General features: G+C 43.7%; 1 protein-coding gene across 1 annotated transcript; it reads left to right on the top strand.

Annotated features, from left to right (window-relative positions):
- Window positions 1-6,928: 6,928 nt before the first annotated feature.
- Window positions 6,929-9,397, top strand: LOC128357020 (uncharacterized). The gene is made up of 2 exons (XM_053317235.1): window positions 6,929-7,070; window positions 7,164-9,397. Exons 1-2 carry the CDS (start codon window positions 6,929-6,931, stop codon window positions 9,227-9,229), a joined length of 2,208 nt encoding a protein of 735 aa, XP_053173210.1. The 3' UTR covers window positions 9,230-9,397.
- The last annotated feature ends 8,925 nt before the right edge of the window (window positions 9,398-18,322 follow it).

Below are 18,322 nucleotides of genomic sequence, written 5' to 3'. Positions count from 1 at the left end.
ACCTATAGGCGAGTAAATAACCCCATCATTGTAACCTCTGCCACTCTTTGTCAGTAAGACACAGAATCACACAGACACTTTTACAAAAATCCTGAGAGTGTTTCCTTTCCAACGATACCAGACACATACCTGAGTACATACTTTTAATTTAATTGGTTAGTTAAGCAAACTGCACTGGTGTCCATTGCCCTTCTTCATTAACATTAAAATTCATCTTTATATACTAATAATACGGTTGGATTCAAATTTATATTGACATATATTTGTACATGGTACACATGCCTTGTGTATAACAGGATTATATCACAACTCGCACTGATTTTACATGATACATGAGTAGTTTTGATTAGTAATCAACCTGTAATGACTTCTGATTTGTGCATAATCTGAGCAGCATTTAATTCAATCATACGAATAAATAAAATAAAGTCAAAAAGTGTGGTTGAAGTAAACAAAGTCAGAGGAAAGTTAGTTGGATTATCGTCTGTTGAGATTTACAAAAGGTGTGTTAACAACAATAAACAATAATAAACAATTTTTTGGGAAAAAAGTGGTCTGTTGTCTAACTTGGGGATTGCTCAGTATTTACAACAAGGTTACTTTGTAAAGTAAAAAGTTCAGAACCTTTCGCTTTCCAATTTCCCTTACAAATGATAATGAAATTCAGAAATAAAAATCTGTGTGTGGCAATGGGCGCAGGTACATCAAGGGCAACCACCCCAGTGGAGATGGTAGAGAAAAATAATCCCCTCGTGAAGGGAATTGATAAAATATTTAAAATATTTAATAAAAGATGGGCAGAAATTGACCAGCCCTGGCCGCCAGAGGGTACCTTCAATCCAGAAGTGATAAAAACATTGCAAGTGCTCGTCAATACATACAAAGCAGAACAGAAAAGAACTGCACCGCAAGACAGAACATGTCCAGAAAGAGCAAGATCAAGAGACACTCAGAAAACTAGAGTTCTAGGGGTGCCCAGAGAATCCAAAAGGGGGGTGTCAGCTGGGGGGTCTAAACCGGAAAATGATCCAACAATTTGGGTAAAAGTAAACAATCGTCCATTGAAACTGATGGCAGATTGCGGAGCTACTTTTACCTGTATCCGGCCTCATGATGCTACACACCGTCCTATGTCTGGCAAGTACGTTCGGACAATCGGATTTGAGGGAATAAAACAGCTGATACCTTCCACAAAACCTGTGGAGCTCCGCTACAAGAATCAAAAAACTACAATACCCATTCTTGTTTCAGAACAAACCCCCATTGGACTACTTGGAAGAGATGCATTATGCAGATTGAAGTGTACAATAAAATGCACGCCAGACGGCTGTTTGGTGGAAGTGCCACATGAAAATGATCATCAAATGACCATGAAAGCAGAAACTGAAGCACCAGTGGTCTACTGGATTGGAAATCTCAGTCGAGATCTGATTGAACCAGCAAGAGTGTGGGAAAAGTTCATCTCTGCAAACTTACTGGGAGCTAGGATACCAGAATATGCGCTACACTGTACGCTCCAGTATTTCAAAGATCCCACCAACTCAGATCCAGATGAGTGGTTGAAAACCCGACCGAAACAAGTTCAACTCAGTTTAGGATGTATAATCCTGGGCCGACAAGGTGCTGCAATGAAGATAAATAACGATGTTTATTTGAATCAGGAACATAGGATTGAGGGAAGCATTCCTCATGTGACTCTAATGATTGCTGAAGATTATGAACAGAAGCATATTGGGGCAATGATGGCAGAATCAGAAGAGGCCATCTTTGTAACAACAAAAGAAAACCCAGCTGTCTGGATAAGTAGAGATCAGCAATTCATCAAAATTATGATCTCAGCACAAGGAGTTGGTCAACCACAGACTGTACAAATGACAAATGAGTCAATGTTGTCACACCTGACAGGAACTTCATGGAAGAAATGTTAGAACAGGTTCAAGAGAGCCTGTGGTCCCAATACAACGCCGAAGCATTTCTGACATTCAGAAGCTATAAGGAAAGCACCCAGACCAAGGACAGTCAGAGAAATTATGAAATTCTTGGGGATTACAGGTTATAGTTCTGCATGGATTGAGAATTACACAGAACTCACAGGAGCCTTAGAGCTATGATTAAAGATACTGGAAGCAGTCAATTGCATTGTAATCTCATTTGGATACAAGAAGGTCACCTGGCATTTGCGACAATTAAACAGAAATTGCTATAGGCACCAGCATTGATACTGCCTGATTATTCTAAGAATTTTGTGATGTATGTCTCGTCATCTCCTGAGGGCAAACATGCCTGTGCTGTTCTTACTAGCCCCCAACCTATTGCATATTATTCTTCTGCTTATTCAGAAGTGGAGATGGGCCTTGCCCCATGCTATAGAGCTCTGATAGGAGTTTATAGAATGTATGAGAAAGCATCAGGCCTTATGATGGGCTATCCATTGACAATTGTGACCCATCACAGTCTGAGAAACCTCTGGAACCATGGCAAGTTCACTTTGACGCTGCCAAGAATTAGAGACTATCATAGACTTTTAGAACAAGAGGATGTTACTTTAGCCAGTTGCAATACGATTAACCTAGTTGACACTTTGCCGACTCCTGATAATGGGGAGCCGTATAATTGTTTAGTAGAAGCAGAAAAATATTCTAAACTTCGTTCAGACCTACAAGCACTCCCACTCCGGGAGCCAGATTTAGAATATTGGACTGATGGGTCTTGTTACAGGACAGGAGATAAATTAAGTGCAATTATTAAAGCGGAAGGCTCTGACTTTGTAACTGAGAAAGCTGAAGCTGTTTTACAGCCATGCTCAGCACAGCTCGCTGAATTGATTGCTTTAACGCAAGCTTCTCTAATGGCAGAAGGTAAGCGTGTCACAATATACACCGATTCTGCATATGCTCATTTAGTTTGTCATCTCTTTGCTGCAGTATGGAACGTGGTTTTAAGAAGACTGATGGTTCCCCCATTTGTGCATTATGCACAAATTATGGAGCTGTTAAATGCTGTGATGAAACCTAAAGAAATAGCCATAGCTAAATGCGCAACACATAAATCTGATACATCTAGAGTTAATCGAGGTAACAATGCAGCAGATGAAGCCGCAAAGGCAGCTGCTGGGACACATAAGACAGAGAAAGTCCTTCTGGTCACACATGTAGTAGACTTAGAAGACAATATCACGCTCAGAGACATAATGTTGATGCAAGAAGGAGCTAATACAATGGACAAACAGTTGTGGTTAGCTAGAGGTCAAGATGAACCTCCAGACTTATTGGGTTTATTGATAAATGACGCGCATGGACTCGCCCATGCGGCGAGGGGGGAAGTGAGAAGGAAATTATAAAAGAGTATGGTTTTTGGCCATCTTTTTTGCTAGAACAGATTGATTACGTCATAAAAAGAAGATGGTCGGACTCTTTGACTGATGTTTCGTGAATTTATTCAAATCCATTCCACACCGTAAGAGCTGAGTGAAACAAAAATAAACATGAATTCACTACATTTTTTACAATGATATTTCTGTTAAAGAAAACAGCTTGAATGTCCTTTAAATGCTTTCTTATGCACTAATATACACAATCACAAATGACGACACATTTACATATGTAGGAACTCAAAGTGCATAATACATGTTAATAAAACAAACTGGCCTTGAATCCTTGTTACAATTATAGTATTTATGCTAGCGGCCGTTTAACATTTAAACTTCAAAGAAAAGTAATACAAATGTGCCTTGTTCTCTCTCCAACTGAGATGCTAAATTCTTATTTGTGTGTGAACATCTCTGTAGTAATTGCAGTGGCATTTTCAGCTTATTTGATGACAGTTACGTTAAGTTTCTCACTCGTTTCTGGCGGGTGAGGTAGACTGTATTGGCACAAAAACGCATTGTTTTCTTCCGCCGGAAGTTTCAAAAATAAAAGTCTTAATTACAAAATAAAATACCTTCTGTGCTTTATATGCAAGACTAAGAAAATCATGTTATATTAATAAACTAAATCATGTGCATTGATATACACTGTTATTTACATGCCCTACTAAAAGAAAAGATGCTTCATTGGTAGCCAAGTTTCTCTGCAGAGAGGTAATACCTCGATGGGGCCTACCAGATAGGATTTCATTAGATATCGGTAGAGAATTTGTTGACAAAACAGTAAAGCTTATTTTGCAAAAGCTAGGCATTAAGCAGCGTCTTGGAGCTGTGTACCATCCACAAAGTCAAGGTAAAAGGAATGAATGGAGTTATTAAAAACCGTCTCATTAAGATCTGTCAGCATAGGGGACTTAATGAGGTTACAAGGTGACCTCAGATGATTAGGTTGCGACAGCGTATGTGGTGTTGATTAAGTGTAAGATGTATTCCATCAGTTCTTACTGTTGATGATAATTGATCAATGCTAAAAGTAAAGAATGTTTGACATGATATTATTAATTCATATCTTTTTATTAATTCATATGAGTCTACTTTTGATTGTTCTTATTTGAGAGTCAAATGAAGCTAAGGTTAAAAGATTTCTTTTGTGTTTAAGTATTATATGAGTTGATTATTAGAGTAGTATTACACTGCTTGGTTCACTAAAGATTGCTAGTATTAATAGAGTAGTGTACTGCAAGGCTTGACATAGTGTAAGTTCTTATCACGACAATGTTTAATTTTCACTTATAGTCACCTTTAGCAGATATTTGTTAGCAGCTAAGGTTAATTTGGATACTTATGTTGTCTTGTATTATGTCCCTGTAGCAGTGATATTAGGTTTCTTTTATGGAAGCTCAAAAGCTTCCAAGGGGGGATATGTAGTGTATTTTCTCCTACAGATCTATGTATTTCTATGTATTTCTATTATTGTATTTTTAAGCTAAAGTTCTGTCTCTGTGTGTAGGCCTTAAAGTATAGTTCTCTTTCATAATATTTCGTTCGATGTCTCACTATGGGATGCACGCCTCGCTGCAGCCCTCAGAAGCATTTATCTCATTACGCCAATCCTGATTGGCTGGTGAACGTGTCCGTCCGCCACAGGTAGTCCCACCTACCTTAAATAGCTCATGCGGACGGCACCACCCTCATTCAAACACCTCTTCTCACTCGGAGCATATCTCGCGTCCAGGGCTAGCTAGCTTAACTGTCCATAGACGGATCTTATTTAGCTTCTGTCGCTGGGCGCTACTAGCTTAGGACATTTTTCTGCTTCGTCGGTCACACCAGATCGAACTCAGTGCTTTCCTGCCCTCCACGGCTTGGTCAGCACTGCTCTCGACGCCCCACCACGGCTACTCGAGCACCGGGCATTAGCACACCAGCTAATTCTCGGCTTCTTTACGGTTAGCACACCAGCTAACTGCCTCGGCTCCCTGCCTGCACACCAGCTCGCACGGAATGGAGGCTAAAACCCCTCACACCAGAGGGCACGGAGACTCCGGAGCCAGACTCTGTCGCTGCGGGAATAAGATATCGAGCATGGATCCACACCAGGTCTGCTCGTGCTGTCTTGGGCTGGAACACGCCCGGGCGGCTATCGAGGTCCCCGGCTCGTGTCAACACTGTGCGGTGTTCACAATCAAGAGTCTCCGCAGACGACTAGCCCGCCAGGCTAGCCTGTCTGGACATGACCCCTATCTCTCTTCCGACGGCGCCGCCGTCGAGGGCGGAGAGGAGGTGGGGGTCGCTGCGGTGGCGACACCGGAGGCTAGCAACAGCTGGGGCTCCCAGCTCGAGCTAGCCGCGGTTCCCCCGCTGGAGGAAGACGTCCTGGATTTGGACTATGGGGAAGATGATGATGGCGCCTTGGATCTCCTCATATCAGAGGATGAAGAAGAGGATGACATCTTCATCACGCCAGCTCGGGCTGCAAAGCCCGCGGCTTCCGTCGACTCTCGGGATGGAGATGAGAGTAGCACACCAGCTTCTCCCTCCCCCAGCTCGGACATGCTAGACGTGTGCAAACGCGCTGCTGCCCGGCTGGGCATCCCCTGGCCCGCTGTCGTAGCTGAGACCACCAGATCTCGCTACGAGGGGAAGAAATTGCCCTTGGCCAAGAGCGCGACGAAGCAACTTCTCCCCGTCTTCCCGGAGCTGCTGGAGGAGGTGGCGCGCTCATGGAGAGACCGCCCCTACAGCAGCCGGAGCCCGGTTCCCGGGGCCTCATCCCTCGACTGTGAGGCGATGGAGAGCCTGGGTCTGCTCCGCATGCCTCCGATGGAGCCACTTGTTGCAGCTCACCTTCACCCCCAGCTGTCAGCGGTGTCCTCCCGGAGCCCCAGCCTGCCGTCCAAGTCCGACCGTTTTCAGTCAGCCCTGACTGAGAAAGCGTACAAGGCGGCGGCGCTCTCGGCCAGAGCGCTCAATGTCCTCTCGCTGCTCACGGCTTACCAGGCTGAGTTGTGCGAGGATGTTGCGCTAACTCAGGACCCAGCTGCGTGGGAGGAGATACCGGTCATCACCGACCTGTGTCTCCGTGTCCAACGCTGCGCGGTCCAGGCCACGGGAAGAGCGATGGGGACCATGGTTCTGCAGGAGCGAGCGCGGTGGCTCAACCTCGCCAGCCTGTCAGACAGAGAGAAGGACGACGTCCTGGACATGCCCATTGTCCCGGAGGGTATTTTTGGTTCCGCCCTAGCATCGATGCAAAAACGGTGTGAAGCCAAAAAGAAGGAAGACGAAGCTCTCAAGCTCTGCCTCCCTCGCAAGCCCCCAGCTCCCTCTCCACCTGCGCAGCGTAAATCCTTCGCGCAGGCTGCCTCCCAGGTTTCGCAGTTCAAAATACCGAAACATCCGAAGCCTCAGCCCGCCCCGCCGCCCGTGCCCGGGCGGCCCGGCTGGTTCAAGAAGCCCTCGGCCCCAGCTACAGCTCCGCCGGCACAGCCCGCGCAAGCTACCAGCCACCAGGCCAGGAAGAAGAAGAGAGCGGCCTGACCGCCCCTCTCTTCACCGGTGATGCAGCTGGAAGTTCCCCGTTCTCCAGCTCCACCTGTTTGGCTTCCGAGCGTGCACTCCGGGGCCCCCCACGCCCCCATCTCCCGGCTGCCACGGACCGTGCCAGAGCAGACCGGGAGAGACGGACATCTGACGGCAGAGGGTTCAGCGGTTGCCCCTCTCCCATGTCCACAAGCACGCACACACACACAAGTTTTCATAAAGAAAATAAAATGTGCCCCGCTGTCGCATCCAGGCCGAGTGCCGAGGGCGCAGCGCATAAAAGCCAAAACTATAAAATGTCCTCCCGGGCCAAAGTGCACAGCACTGCCCAGAGGCCATGTCAGTTTTCCACCACGAGAGGGCACCACCGCACCGCGGTTGGGACCTCTCATGGTGGAGGAGCTGCAGCGCGTCTCACCTCTCTGCCGCAGGTGGGAGAGGTGGGCTGCGCTCGCAGCTTCACCCTGGGTGTTGAAGACGATTTTGAGAGGTTACAGGCTGCAGTTTGCCGCCGTTCCCCCTCGATTCGCCGGCATAATACACTCCCAGGCTCAGGGAGAGTCAGCTCGTGTTTTACAAGAGGAAATCCTCTCACTGTTAAACAAAGGAGCAATCTGTGTCGTTCCTCCCGCACAGTGTCAGAGCGGTTTTTACTCCAGGTACTTTCTGGTCCCAAAACGGGGGGGGAGTGGTATTCGCCCTATCCTGGATCTACGTGCTCTGAACACATTTCTCAGGAAATACAAGTTCAGGATGCTCACACACGCATCCCTGCTGCGCCTGGTGCGACAGAACGATTGGTTCACTTCTGTCGATCTGAAAGACGCGTATTTCCACATTCCAATATATCCTCCCCACAGAAAGTATCTGAGGTTCGCTTTCCAGGGGACGTGCTACGAGTACCGCGTGCTCCCATTCGGTCTGTCTTTAAGCCCGAGGGTGTTCGTCCGGTGCACGGAAGCGGCGATAGCCCCGCTGAGACAGCAGGGCATTCGCTTGGCCACATATCTGGACGATTGGCTGCTTTTGGCACAATCGAGGCAGGAGGCCATGGCGCATACGCGTATTCTCACACGGCACCTATTAGACCTGGGTTTTGTGATAAACGCGGAAAAGAGCATGCTGTGCCCGACACAGGACATAATCTTTCTGGGATTATCCCTGGACTCGGTGATTTTCACGGCGCGCCTCTCGGCGGAGCGAGTGAGAGCTTTCAGAGCATGTCTCGCGCTTTTCCATCCAGGCAAATCTGTTCAATTCAGATTGTGTCTTCGATTACTCGGACTGATGGCGTCAGCCATTCTCGTGGTTCGTCTCGGTCGCCTCCACATGAGGGAATTCCAGCTCTGGGTGGCCTCATGCGGGCTGGATCCCGTGCGTCATGGCGCACGGAGAGTGTTGGTTACGCCGGGGTGCGTCAGGGCACTGCGCCACTGGCGAGCCCCGTCTTTTCTGACCCGCGGGGTGCCCATGGGCTCTGTCCTGTCCAGGAAGGTGATCACTACGGACGCCAGCCTGACAGGGTGGGGCGGAATTCACGAGGGCCGGTCAGTGAGGGGCCGCTGGAGTGTGGACCTCCAGCGGTCTCACATAAATTTTCTGGAACTTTCAGCGGTGTTCCTCTCCCTGAAACACTTCCTTCCGTCTCTCATGGGCCATCATGTCCTGGTGAGGACGGACAATACCACGACGGTAGCGTACATCAACCGCCAAGGGGGGTTGCGCTCTCGTCAGTTGCACATGCTGGCACGCAGACTGATCCTGTGGAGCTGCGGTCGTCTCCTCTCCCTGAGGGCGACGCACGTCCCGGGAGCTCTGAACACGGGCGCGGACCTGTTATCCAGGGGCGCGCCGGTATACGGGGAGTGGACTCTGCACCCGGAGATTGTGGAACAGATATGGGCCCGTTATGGTCGGGCCGCGGTGGATCTGTTCGCGTCAAGAGGAAACGCGCAGTGCGCGCTGTTTTACTCTCTGCGCAGCCTGGATGCTCCCCTCGGCATAGACGCACTAGCGCACGTCTGGCCGCACGAGCTTCTTTACGCGTTCCCTCCCTTGGCCCTGATACCCGCCACTCTATCCAGAGTGAGGGACCACGGCCACGCGCTGATTCTGATAGCTCCGCATTGGCCTGCGATGCATTGGCTGGCGGAGATATATCGGTTGCTGTGCGCGCAACCTTGGCAGCTCCCGCTGCGCAGGGACCTGTTATCGCAGGGGGGGGGGACGGTTTTCCACCCGCACCCAGAACGCCTGGCGCTGTGGGTTTGGCCCCTGAGTGGTTCAATTTGTCAGCTGTGGGACTCCCACAGCGTGTGATTTCCACTATACAAAGTGCTCGAGCCTCTTCCACTAGGTCTCTGTATGACTGTAAGTGGAGAGTGTTTGAGGACTGGTGTCACAGAAATGGCCATGTTCCTTTTCAGTGTCCAGTGGGTGTGATATTGTCATTCTTACAGGACCTGATTGACAAACGAAAAGCCTTCTCCACAGTTAAAGTGTACTTGGCAGCTATAGCTGCCTGTCACGTGGGGTTTAGGGAACAAACAGCGAGCCAGCACCCGCTGGTTTGCCGTTTTATGAAGGGAGCGCGCAGGCTTCTCCCCGTGTCCAGACCGCTGGTGCCACCATGGGATCTGGCGGTGGTTCTGGAGGGGCTCAAGGGTCCTCCTTTTGAGCCGCTGGGGGGAGCAGGCTTGAAACACCTGTCTCTCAAGACAGTGTTGTTACTGGCTCTGGCTTCGGCTAAACGGGTTAGTGACATCCATGCGCTTTCGGTGCATCCATCATGCACTCAACTTTTCCCGGGGGATGTGAGGATGATTTTGAAGCCCAACCCGGCCTTTGTGCCTAAGGTAGTGGGCTCATGTTCTCCTATTGACCTTGTGGCCTTTGCTGCCTCACCTGGAGAGCAGCGGTCACATGCGTTATGTCCAGTCCGTGCGGTGCGCGCTTACATGGACAGGACTAAGGGTTTCAGGAGGAGCGATCAGCTGTTTGTCTCCTGGGCTAATCCTCATAAGGGGAAACCTGTCACAAAGCAGCGCCTGTCCCACTGGGTCGTGGAGGCGATTGCTTTGGCTTATACGAGTCAGGGTTTGCAGACACCTGCGGGTCTGCGGGCACACTCGACTCGGGGCTTGGCCGCATCCTGGGCCTTATTCAGGGGAGTTTCTGTTCAGGACATCTGTGCTGCAGCGAGTTGGTCCTCGCCTCTCACTTTTGTCCGTTTTTATATGCTGGACGTCTCCGCTCCGTGCGTGGCACGCGCGGTTTTGCTGTCCTGATTGGAACAGAGTACATTTTTCCCTGTGGGTTGGTGGACGCTCGATAAGCTTGTCTGGCAATACGGGAGCAACCATATCCCATAGTGAGACATCGAACGAAATATTATGAAAGAGAACTTTAGGTTATTTACATAACCCCGGTTCTCTGAGTAATATGAGTGAGATGTCTCACCAGACTACCCTTCTTGCTTGGGCGAGTGAGAAGAGGTGCTTATCTTGAATGAGGGTGGTGCCGTCCGCATGAGCTATTTAAGGTAGGTGGGACTACCTGTGGCGGACGGACACGTTCACCAGCCAATCAGGATTGGCGTAATGAGATAAATGCTTCTGAGGGCTGCAGCGAGGCGTGCATCCCATAGTGAGACATCTCACTCATATTACTCAGAGAACCGGGGTTATGTAAATAACCTAAAGTTTATATAACAGTCAGTGTCTTCATGTGAAATCTGGTTCCATCCAGTATAATGGTCATTAATATCTAGAGGTTGTCAAACAGTAAAGGCATTGGAGCTGGGAATATAAACCAGTATAGATTGTGTCCTTTTATGGATGAAAAAGCAGAGTACTCATGTTTAAGATGATGTATACATTCTGGGGCGTAACTTTAGTATAAAAAGATCTTACACACAAAGAACAGAGAGACAGAAAGGAAGGCTCCATTTTGACCAGGGACACCTCAGCAGCCTCAGAATTGATAGAGTTCTGTCTCCACTATTGGCAATAAAGAAAACTAAAAAGAGCGTTGACTTGGTCCTTAATTAGTCCATTCTTATTCACTCGGAGGGTGATAAAGTTCACCACACTGTTTGTTGACTTCAGCTCGGCATTCAACTCCCCAGCCCCAGCCGACTGATCAACAAACTGCAGATATTGCAACTCGGAACCCCCTCTGTCTGTGGATCAAGGACTTTCTGACGAACAGACTTGGCCACTTCCACATCCTCCACCATCGTCCTCAACACTGGTGTTCCTCATGGCTGCGTCCTGAGTCCAGTCCTGTTCACGCTGTACACCCTGCACTCAGGCCTGAGCATCAACGGGGAGGAGGTGGATTGTGTCACGGATTTCAAGTTCCTCGGCCTGTACATCTCGAGGACCTGGGCTGGACTGTGAACACCACCCACATCATCAAAAAAGCCCAGCAGCGTCTCTTCTTCCTGAGAACGAGGAGTAAACTCCCTCCACCTTTTCTGAGGAACTTCTACCACTACCACTGCACAATAGAGAGTGTCCTTATTTTCGGATGCACAGTGTGGTATGCCAGCTGCACTACAGCAGAGAAGAGACGGCTGAATAAAGTCATCAAGACAGTGAAGTGGATCGTTGGCTCCCCACTCCCACGCCTAGAAGAGATCTACTCGAGACGTCTCCTCCGGTGGGCCAAAAAGATATAGGTGTTATTAAATTGCACTCGCCAAATTAACTAGGACTGAAATCTTAAGGATTACAACATAGCACATTTTTCCTTGCACATATGGAAATATGATGAATGTTTGAACTTTATGTGCAGAATGATGTATGAGTTAGATGGCTGTTTTCACATTAATTTGCTGAAGGATAAAAGTCTCTTCTGAACTCTTCTGATGTCATTTGGGCAAATGATGCAGTAAATGATTATCACATGTAAATTTCTCATATGTTATATGTGAAAGGGTGAATTGTCAATTTTTTTCATGTGAAGATAATTATGAAGAAGAAACTATGGTGCAATGGAGTCACAAATATCACTGACAGAGATGTTTTCAGGACTTTCATTCTGAAGAGGAACTGCCTTTTAGAATTGCAAATACTATCTCTTGAAGAATTGGCCTGTTAAATGTTGTGTAATTGTTTTTTATTATATGCTCTACTATTTCATACTTATCTCTTCTTATTCCATTACTGTCCACTTGCTGCTGTAACACTGCAAATTTCCCCATTATGGGATTAATAAAGAAATATCTTGTTATAATATTTTGACCCACAACATCTATGACATTGTAGTAATGGAGCTGAGTGTGATTTTTAATAAAAATGCTGTGATTTTAAATTGATTCTAAAATGAAGTCTGATTTTTTAACTGAAAGAATATATTACTGCCAACAGGACTCATTTACACAATACAATATGGTCATAATCCTGTTTCATAAGGTGGCAGTCAATTAGATAGATAGATAGATAGATAGATAGATAGATAGATAGATGTAAGAGTTCTGTCTTTTGTGCCAGACAGCGACACTGACAGGCTGATCGGAGCAACTGCAGCTAGTTTCTATACTTCTGAGCTTCACTGTTTTCAGCTCACTCCTGATTTTTATGTGTATGAACTTTTAAACTGTCCGCAGCAAGATGAGCTGTTAATGTGTGTTATTAATATTGTATATTTCAGTTTAATGACCGTCTTTTAACATGTGAGAAGTTGAGTAACGCATTAAAAGATGTATTGTTGAGTTTTTATTTGACAGTCTGTGGAGACTGTTGAAATAAAGCAGCTCTGTACACGAACTGCTCAACAGTGAACAGACACAGTGGAGGAAATGGTAAGTTTAGGTGAATTTTTTTATTTGAAAAGTGACTGTGTAATGCTTGAAATGTCTCCAACTGGCTGCTGTACTGCTACTGACACATACAGACACAAACGGAAAATGTTTTGATCCACAGAAACAATAAAGACAGGAAACATGTTTTTAGGAAGTTTTATTGTAGTCTTTTTTTAGTTTATTAAAGATATTTGCTTGTGTTAAGTGAGACACTCCATATGCTCTGTAAAGCAACGCTACTGCCACTGAGCTTCACTGTTTCCCCAATTTGTAATTTGTAACCTCATAACTTTTTGTAAATAAATGAGAAAAAAGTCAGAAAATTAGGAACTCTTCACAAATATGCGTGTCATCCTTGCACCTCTGTCACACTTTTGACAAAACTATCTGCTGTCCGTGATCATGTCGAGCTCAGCCAATCAAGTTGCTGTATCTGCAAATCTGAAACTGAGATTTAAGGTGAGTACAGACAAACTTTCATCCTTCAGCAAATTAATGTGAAAACAGCCATCTGTTTGAACTTCATGTATATACATCATTCTGCACATGAAGTTCAAACAGTCATCATATGGAACAATGTGCAAGGAGATTGTAATCCTTAAGATTTCAGTCCTGGTTAATTTGGCAAGTGCTATTTAATAATACAGCAAACACTTATCAGGCAGCTAAAACAGGCAACTGGTTGCAGAACAACCAACAAAACTGACTGCACAGGAAGCCTGTCGAAAATGATTATTTTAGACACATTTATAATTAACTATCACTTTTGGTGGTAACTATGGTGACAAATACAATGTATTTCCTGTTGCTGCTTTACTATAAAAATCAGCATATATTTACCCAGTTGAATGCTTTTAATCTAGCAGCAGTAGGAAATATTGATATTGCATTTGGAGTAAGTCAATGAATCACTTATTCTGTCTGAAAAATGCAAAACTCATCACATAGGTGGTAACTATGGTGACAAATACAATGCATTTCCTGTTGCTGCTGTAAATATATGCTATGAATTTATAAATGTTAAAGTATCAGCTAATGGGATGAAGTATCTTATTATTTGCTTCATATGATAATGTGGTGCTGTGTGTGATATTATGAAAACAATAAGTTGTGTGTTGAGTGGAAAAGCATGGAAGAGAGTTGAACTTTTGCAAAGACGTGATTACCAGTATGTATTAACTATGACAAAGAACTACTTGTCTCTGAATGCAAAGAAAATATGACAATAACAAGGGGGGCTATTGCTCTGAAGGCATAAGATATAGGATGCTTTGCGTTCTATAAGTTTCAAACAGGAAATATCTCATTATATCGGACGCTGTTCGAGGGGGTCGCATGTGACTTCTTCACATGAAGTCAGAAGATCCTGGAATGTGATGATGCAAGGATGGAGTCAAATAAACAGCCAATCAGAATGTCTTCTGATTGGCTGTTTATACATTGCATAAACATTTTTGTATTACACTGGGTCAGACTAGTCAGTCAGACTTCGTGAACTGACACACTTTGTTGTTCGTCAGGGATAGGAAAATCTTGACCCAGAGCTCTCTATGCTTTGTTCATTTACATTTACAATAAATGGCATATTGAGACCGAATATCTTCTCCTATTGGCTTTATTAAACGAACACGCGGACTCAGCTCACACATAGTGTAAGATTAGTTAGTAAAGAAAGTCCAACACTGCTTTACTATAAAAATCTGCATATATTTAAACCGGTTGAACTTTTTTAATGTGAAGCAGCAGCAGTAGTTTTCCTATTTGTATTGCATTTGAAGTAAGTCAATTCACCTCTAATGTGGCTATAGGAAAATTAACAGTAAACTGCGCCTGATCTCAAAGACATCAAATTAAAAACTGTACAACTGAATTACATGGCGCATTTTCCCCTGTAGATACGAATCAGAATACAGGGCAAACTGTTTCTGTTAAGAAAAAAGCCTTTCTAGCACTTCTGTTAAGAGAATGACCTTTTATTGCTTGATTTTTCTTTTCTCAGCAAGTTCATGCAAATGCCCACTGAATCACTTATTCTTTCTGAAAATACACAAAAATCCTACATAATGCGGAATTGTTTCTGTTTAGAAAGCCTTTATTGCTTAACACACATAGATATATGGCAGACCTTCACACACACACACACACACACACACACACACACACACACACACACACACACACACACATGACCACAAAAGACAGAACCCTTACATCTATCTATCTATCTATCTATCTATCTATCTATCTATCTATCTATCTATCTATCCATCTATCTATCTATCTATCTATCTATCTATCTATCTATCTATCTATCTATCTATCTATCTATCTTAATTTTATAAGACTAAATGATTATTAATTCTCAAATCTGTACTTTGAAAGGCACCTGGCAGACCTTCACACACACACACACAGACACACACAAACATAAATGTGTGTCTATCTATCTATCTATCTATCTATCTATCTATCTATCTATCTATCTATCTATCTATCTTATCTATCTATCTTATCTATCTATCTATCTATCTATCTCATCTATATATCTATCTCATCTATATATCTATATTAATTTCATTAGACGAAATGATTATTAATTCTCAAATCTTTACTTTGAATGGCACCTGGCAGACCTTCACACACAAAAACACACACACACAGACACTCACAAACATAAATGTGTGTGAGTCTATCTATCTATCTATCTTTATATCTATCTATCGATCTATCGATCTATCTATCTATCTAAACTTGTCTTAATTTTTTTAGACTAAATGATTATTAATTCTCAAATCAGTGATTAGTTGCATGAACTTGCTGAGAATAGACCAATTGAACCATAAAAAGTTAGTTGTAATCCTTTTTCTGACCAGAATCCAAAGAAAGGTTGATTTCTAAACAAATGTAGTGAACACAGCATCAGGACGGCTCAGAACATCCTCTGGTCAGAGTCACCTTTGACCCTCAGATGAGGAAATTGAACCAGGCTTGATATAGAGACAAACAAGGTCCTTCTCTTGGACAAACAAAGATCCCTTATCATTCCATGGGACAGAATCAAGGCTTTGAGCTAACTGCAGGGGGGACCATTAAGTGATAATTCACTTTGTAAGAATGAGCCGGTTTGTCCCCTCTTCCCATTCTTCCGGTCATAAAGTTTAACCCCAGGCCCGGAGTGGGGGTCTTCTGACTACCCACGTCATCAGAGAAGAGCCACACAGACAATGGTCGTAAACTAAAAGACAAATTCCTGACCTCCCCCTCTCTGTGTCTCCTGAAGCCACACAGAACATGAAAATGAGAAAATTAGTGTTAAATACTCAAGTAAGAACATCTTAGTGAAAAGTATGGTTTAAACAATACCAATTACTTATATGATTATCAATTACCTAAAGAGACCTCCACTGTAACAGCTACTACAGCGATCATAGATAAATGTGTATTTGGAGAACTGTGATTATACTTTCTTACTTACTTTAGTTTACTTACTTACTAAATTTTGGTATGAAAATGTTTGTTTAATGTGAGAAAGTGTTACATTGATGTTATGCTTACATTTTGGTGATAATCAATTATCTATCATGGAATAAGTAGAATAACAATGTGTTATGTCTGATCATATTAATCCTCTTCAGGTTTGAATCAAGCTGATGTCATATTAATAACAGAATAATACATCCTGTGTTCTGTGTCAATAGATTATAGTATGCATTTTATAATCAGGATTAAATAATGAATGAATGATGATGATGAAAAGTTTCATGATAAAAAGCTGGAAATTAGATCCTCAGAGTGAGCTCTGATGAATCTGATTGGCTGACACACAGCCCACCCCAGGGACAAAACCCAGCTGCACCCATGAACTCGCTCTCTTGTCTTCTCTTCTCTCTCCCCTTCTCCTCTTGGTCTTAGCATGACCTGAACCGCGCTTGCTGACCCGAACAGGGCTCTGCCCATCTTTTCCTTTTTTCACCTCACACATTCATAGTTTAATCTTTAGTTATTCTTTATCGAAGTTTTCCTAAGTTTTGTAATCTTGTAACTTTCACCAGCAACGTCTAGAGAAAAGGCCCTTTAAGTAAACACGTCATTAAGTTTTGCATTCAGCCTGTTTTTGACATTTTTGATGATTTTGACGCTGAGATCTCTCCAGAAAGAGAGCTAGTTAAATTAGACCCTTCCTCCATCTTTCATCAACCTGAGAGAACTTTTTGAGCAGACAAACGTCTGTCAACCCTACAACTCATCATAACCGAGAGGAACAAAGTCTGCCAGCGGACAACGACCGGAACCAGGCAGTCTGACAGAAAGGCCAGCCGACCCGGAATCCAAATCCGAACCTGCGACGCTCTCTGAGGTCTTCCACTTGGTGTGCGTACGCGTGGTTCTGCAGGACGGACAGCTGAGAGACCCTCCACGGATGAAAGTAGGATCCAAATATTGCATTAATCAAGGGTTGATGTCAGATCGAGTAATTCAAATTCCCTTTAAAAGTAAGGCTCGGTAAAACTTATAGGCTAAGTTTTCTTAGTTTCCACATAATTACATATCTTTCATTTAAATTCATCATTCACCATCATCTTTCATTCATGTTGCTATATCGAGTAACCTCTTGAATTCATATTGCATTGTATCATCACATTTATTTATACATCATCTATTAGTAGTGTGTAGTTAATAAAAGCCATAAAACCCAATCAATTGTGTATGTCTATTCTTTGAAGTGATACAGGGGATCTATTGAACCGTAGAGCCACGAACTTTAGATATTTGACTGATTCAGAAATGTATTGATTTATTAATTATTATGATTTATTGATTTATTAATTGGCTAATAAACAACCAATTAAGAAAATCTTTTCCTTCATACGAAGGTGGTGCCCCTTATTACGAGAGCTATTTTCAATATCTTTAAGATATACATTAATCCGTTACACAAAATTAGTTCAATGTGATTAATTCTGATATATCTGAATGTTTTAGTGTATGTCCAAAGAGAATAAGTGATTTAGTTGCATGAACTTGCTGAGAACAGACGAATAAAGCCATAAAAACTTAGTTGTATTCCATTCCATCCATCTATCTATCTATCTATATTATTTTTATAAGACTAAATGATTATTAATTCTCAAATATTTACTTTGAAAGGCACCTGGCAGACCTTCACAAACACACACAGACACACACAAACACAAAAATGTCTATCTATCTATCTATGTATCTATGTATCTATCTATCTAACTTTCTATCTATCTATCTATCTATCTATCTATCTATCTATCTATCTATCTATCTATCTATCTATCTATCTATCTTAATTTAATAAGACTAAATGATTATTAATTCTCAAATCTTTACCTCAAAAGGCACCTGGCAGACCTTCACACACACAGACACACACACAAAAATGTGTCTATCAAACTATCTATCTATCTTAATTTTGTAAGACTAAATGATTATTAATTCTCAAATTTTTACTTTGATAGGCACCTGGCAGACCTTCACACACACACACACAGAAACACACAAACATCTATGTATCTATCTATCTAACTTTCTATCTATCTATCTATCTATTTATGTATCTATCTATCTATCTATCTATC

Source organism: Scomber japonicus, chromosome 4 (assembly GCF_027409825.1).
Source record: "Scomber japonicus isolate fScoJap1 chromosome 4, fScoJap1.pri, whole genome shotgun sequence".
NCBI lineage: Eukaryota > Metazoa > Chordata > Actinopteri > Scombriformes > Scombridae > Scomber > Scomber japonicus.
The sequence above is the reverse complement of the archived record's forward strand: the minus strand, read 5'-3'. Positions and strand labels throughout refer to the sequence as shown.

Bases quoted from the DNA above. Each gene is read 5' to 3' on its own strand.
- LOC128357020 (XM_053317235.1), top strand. From the start codon at position 6,929: ATGCAGCTGGAAGTTCCCCGTTCTCCAGCTCCACCTGTTTGGCTTCCG. The intron at 7,071-7,163 runs GTTCAGCGGTTG...TGTCGCATCCAG, and splicing joins CGGACATCTGACGGCAGAGG to GCCGAGTGCCGAGGGCGCAG.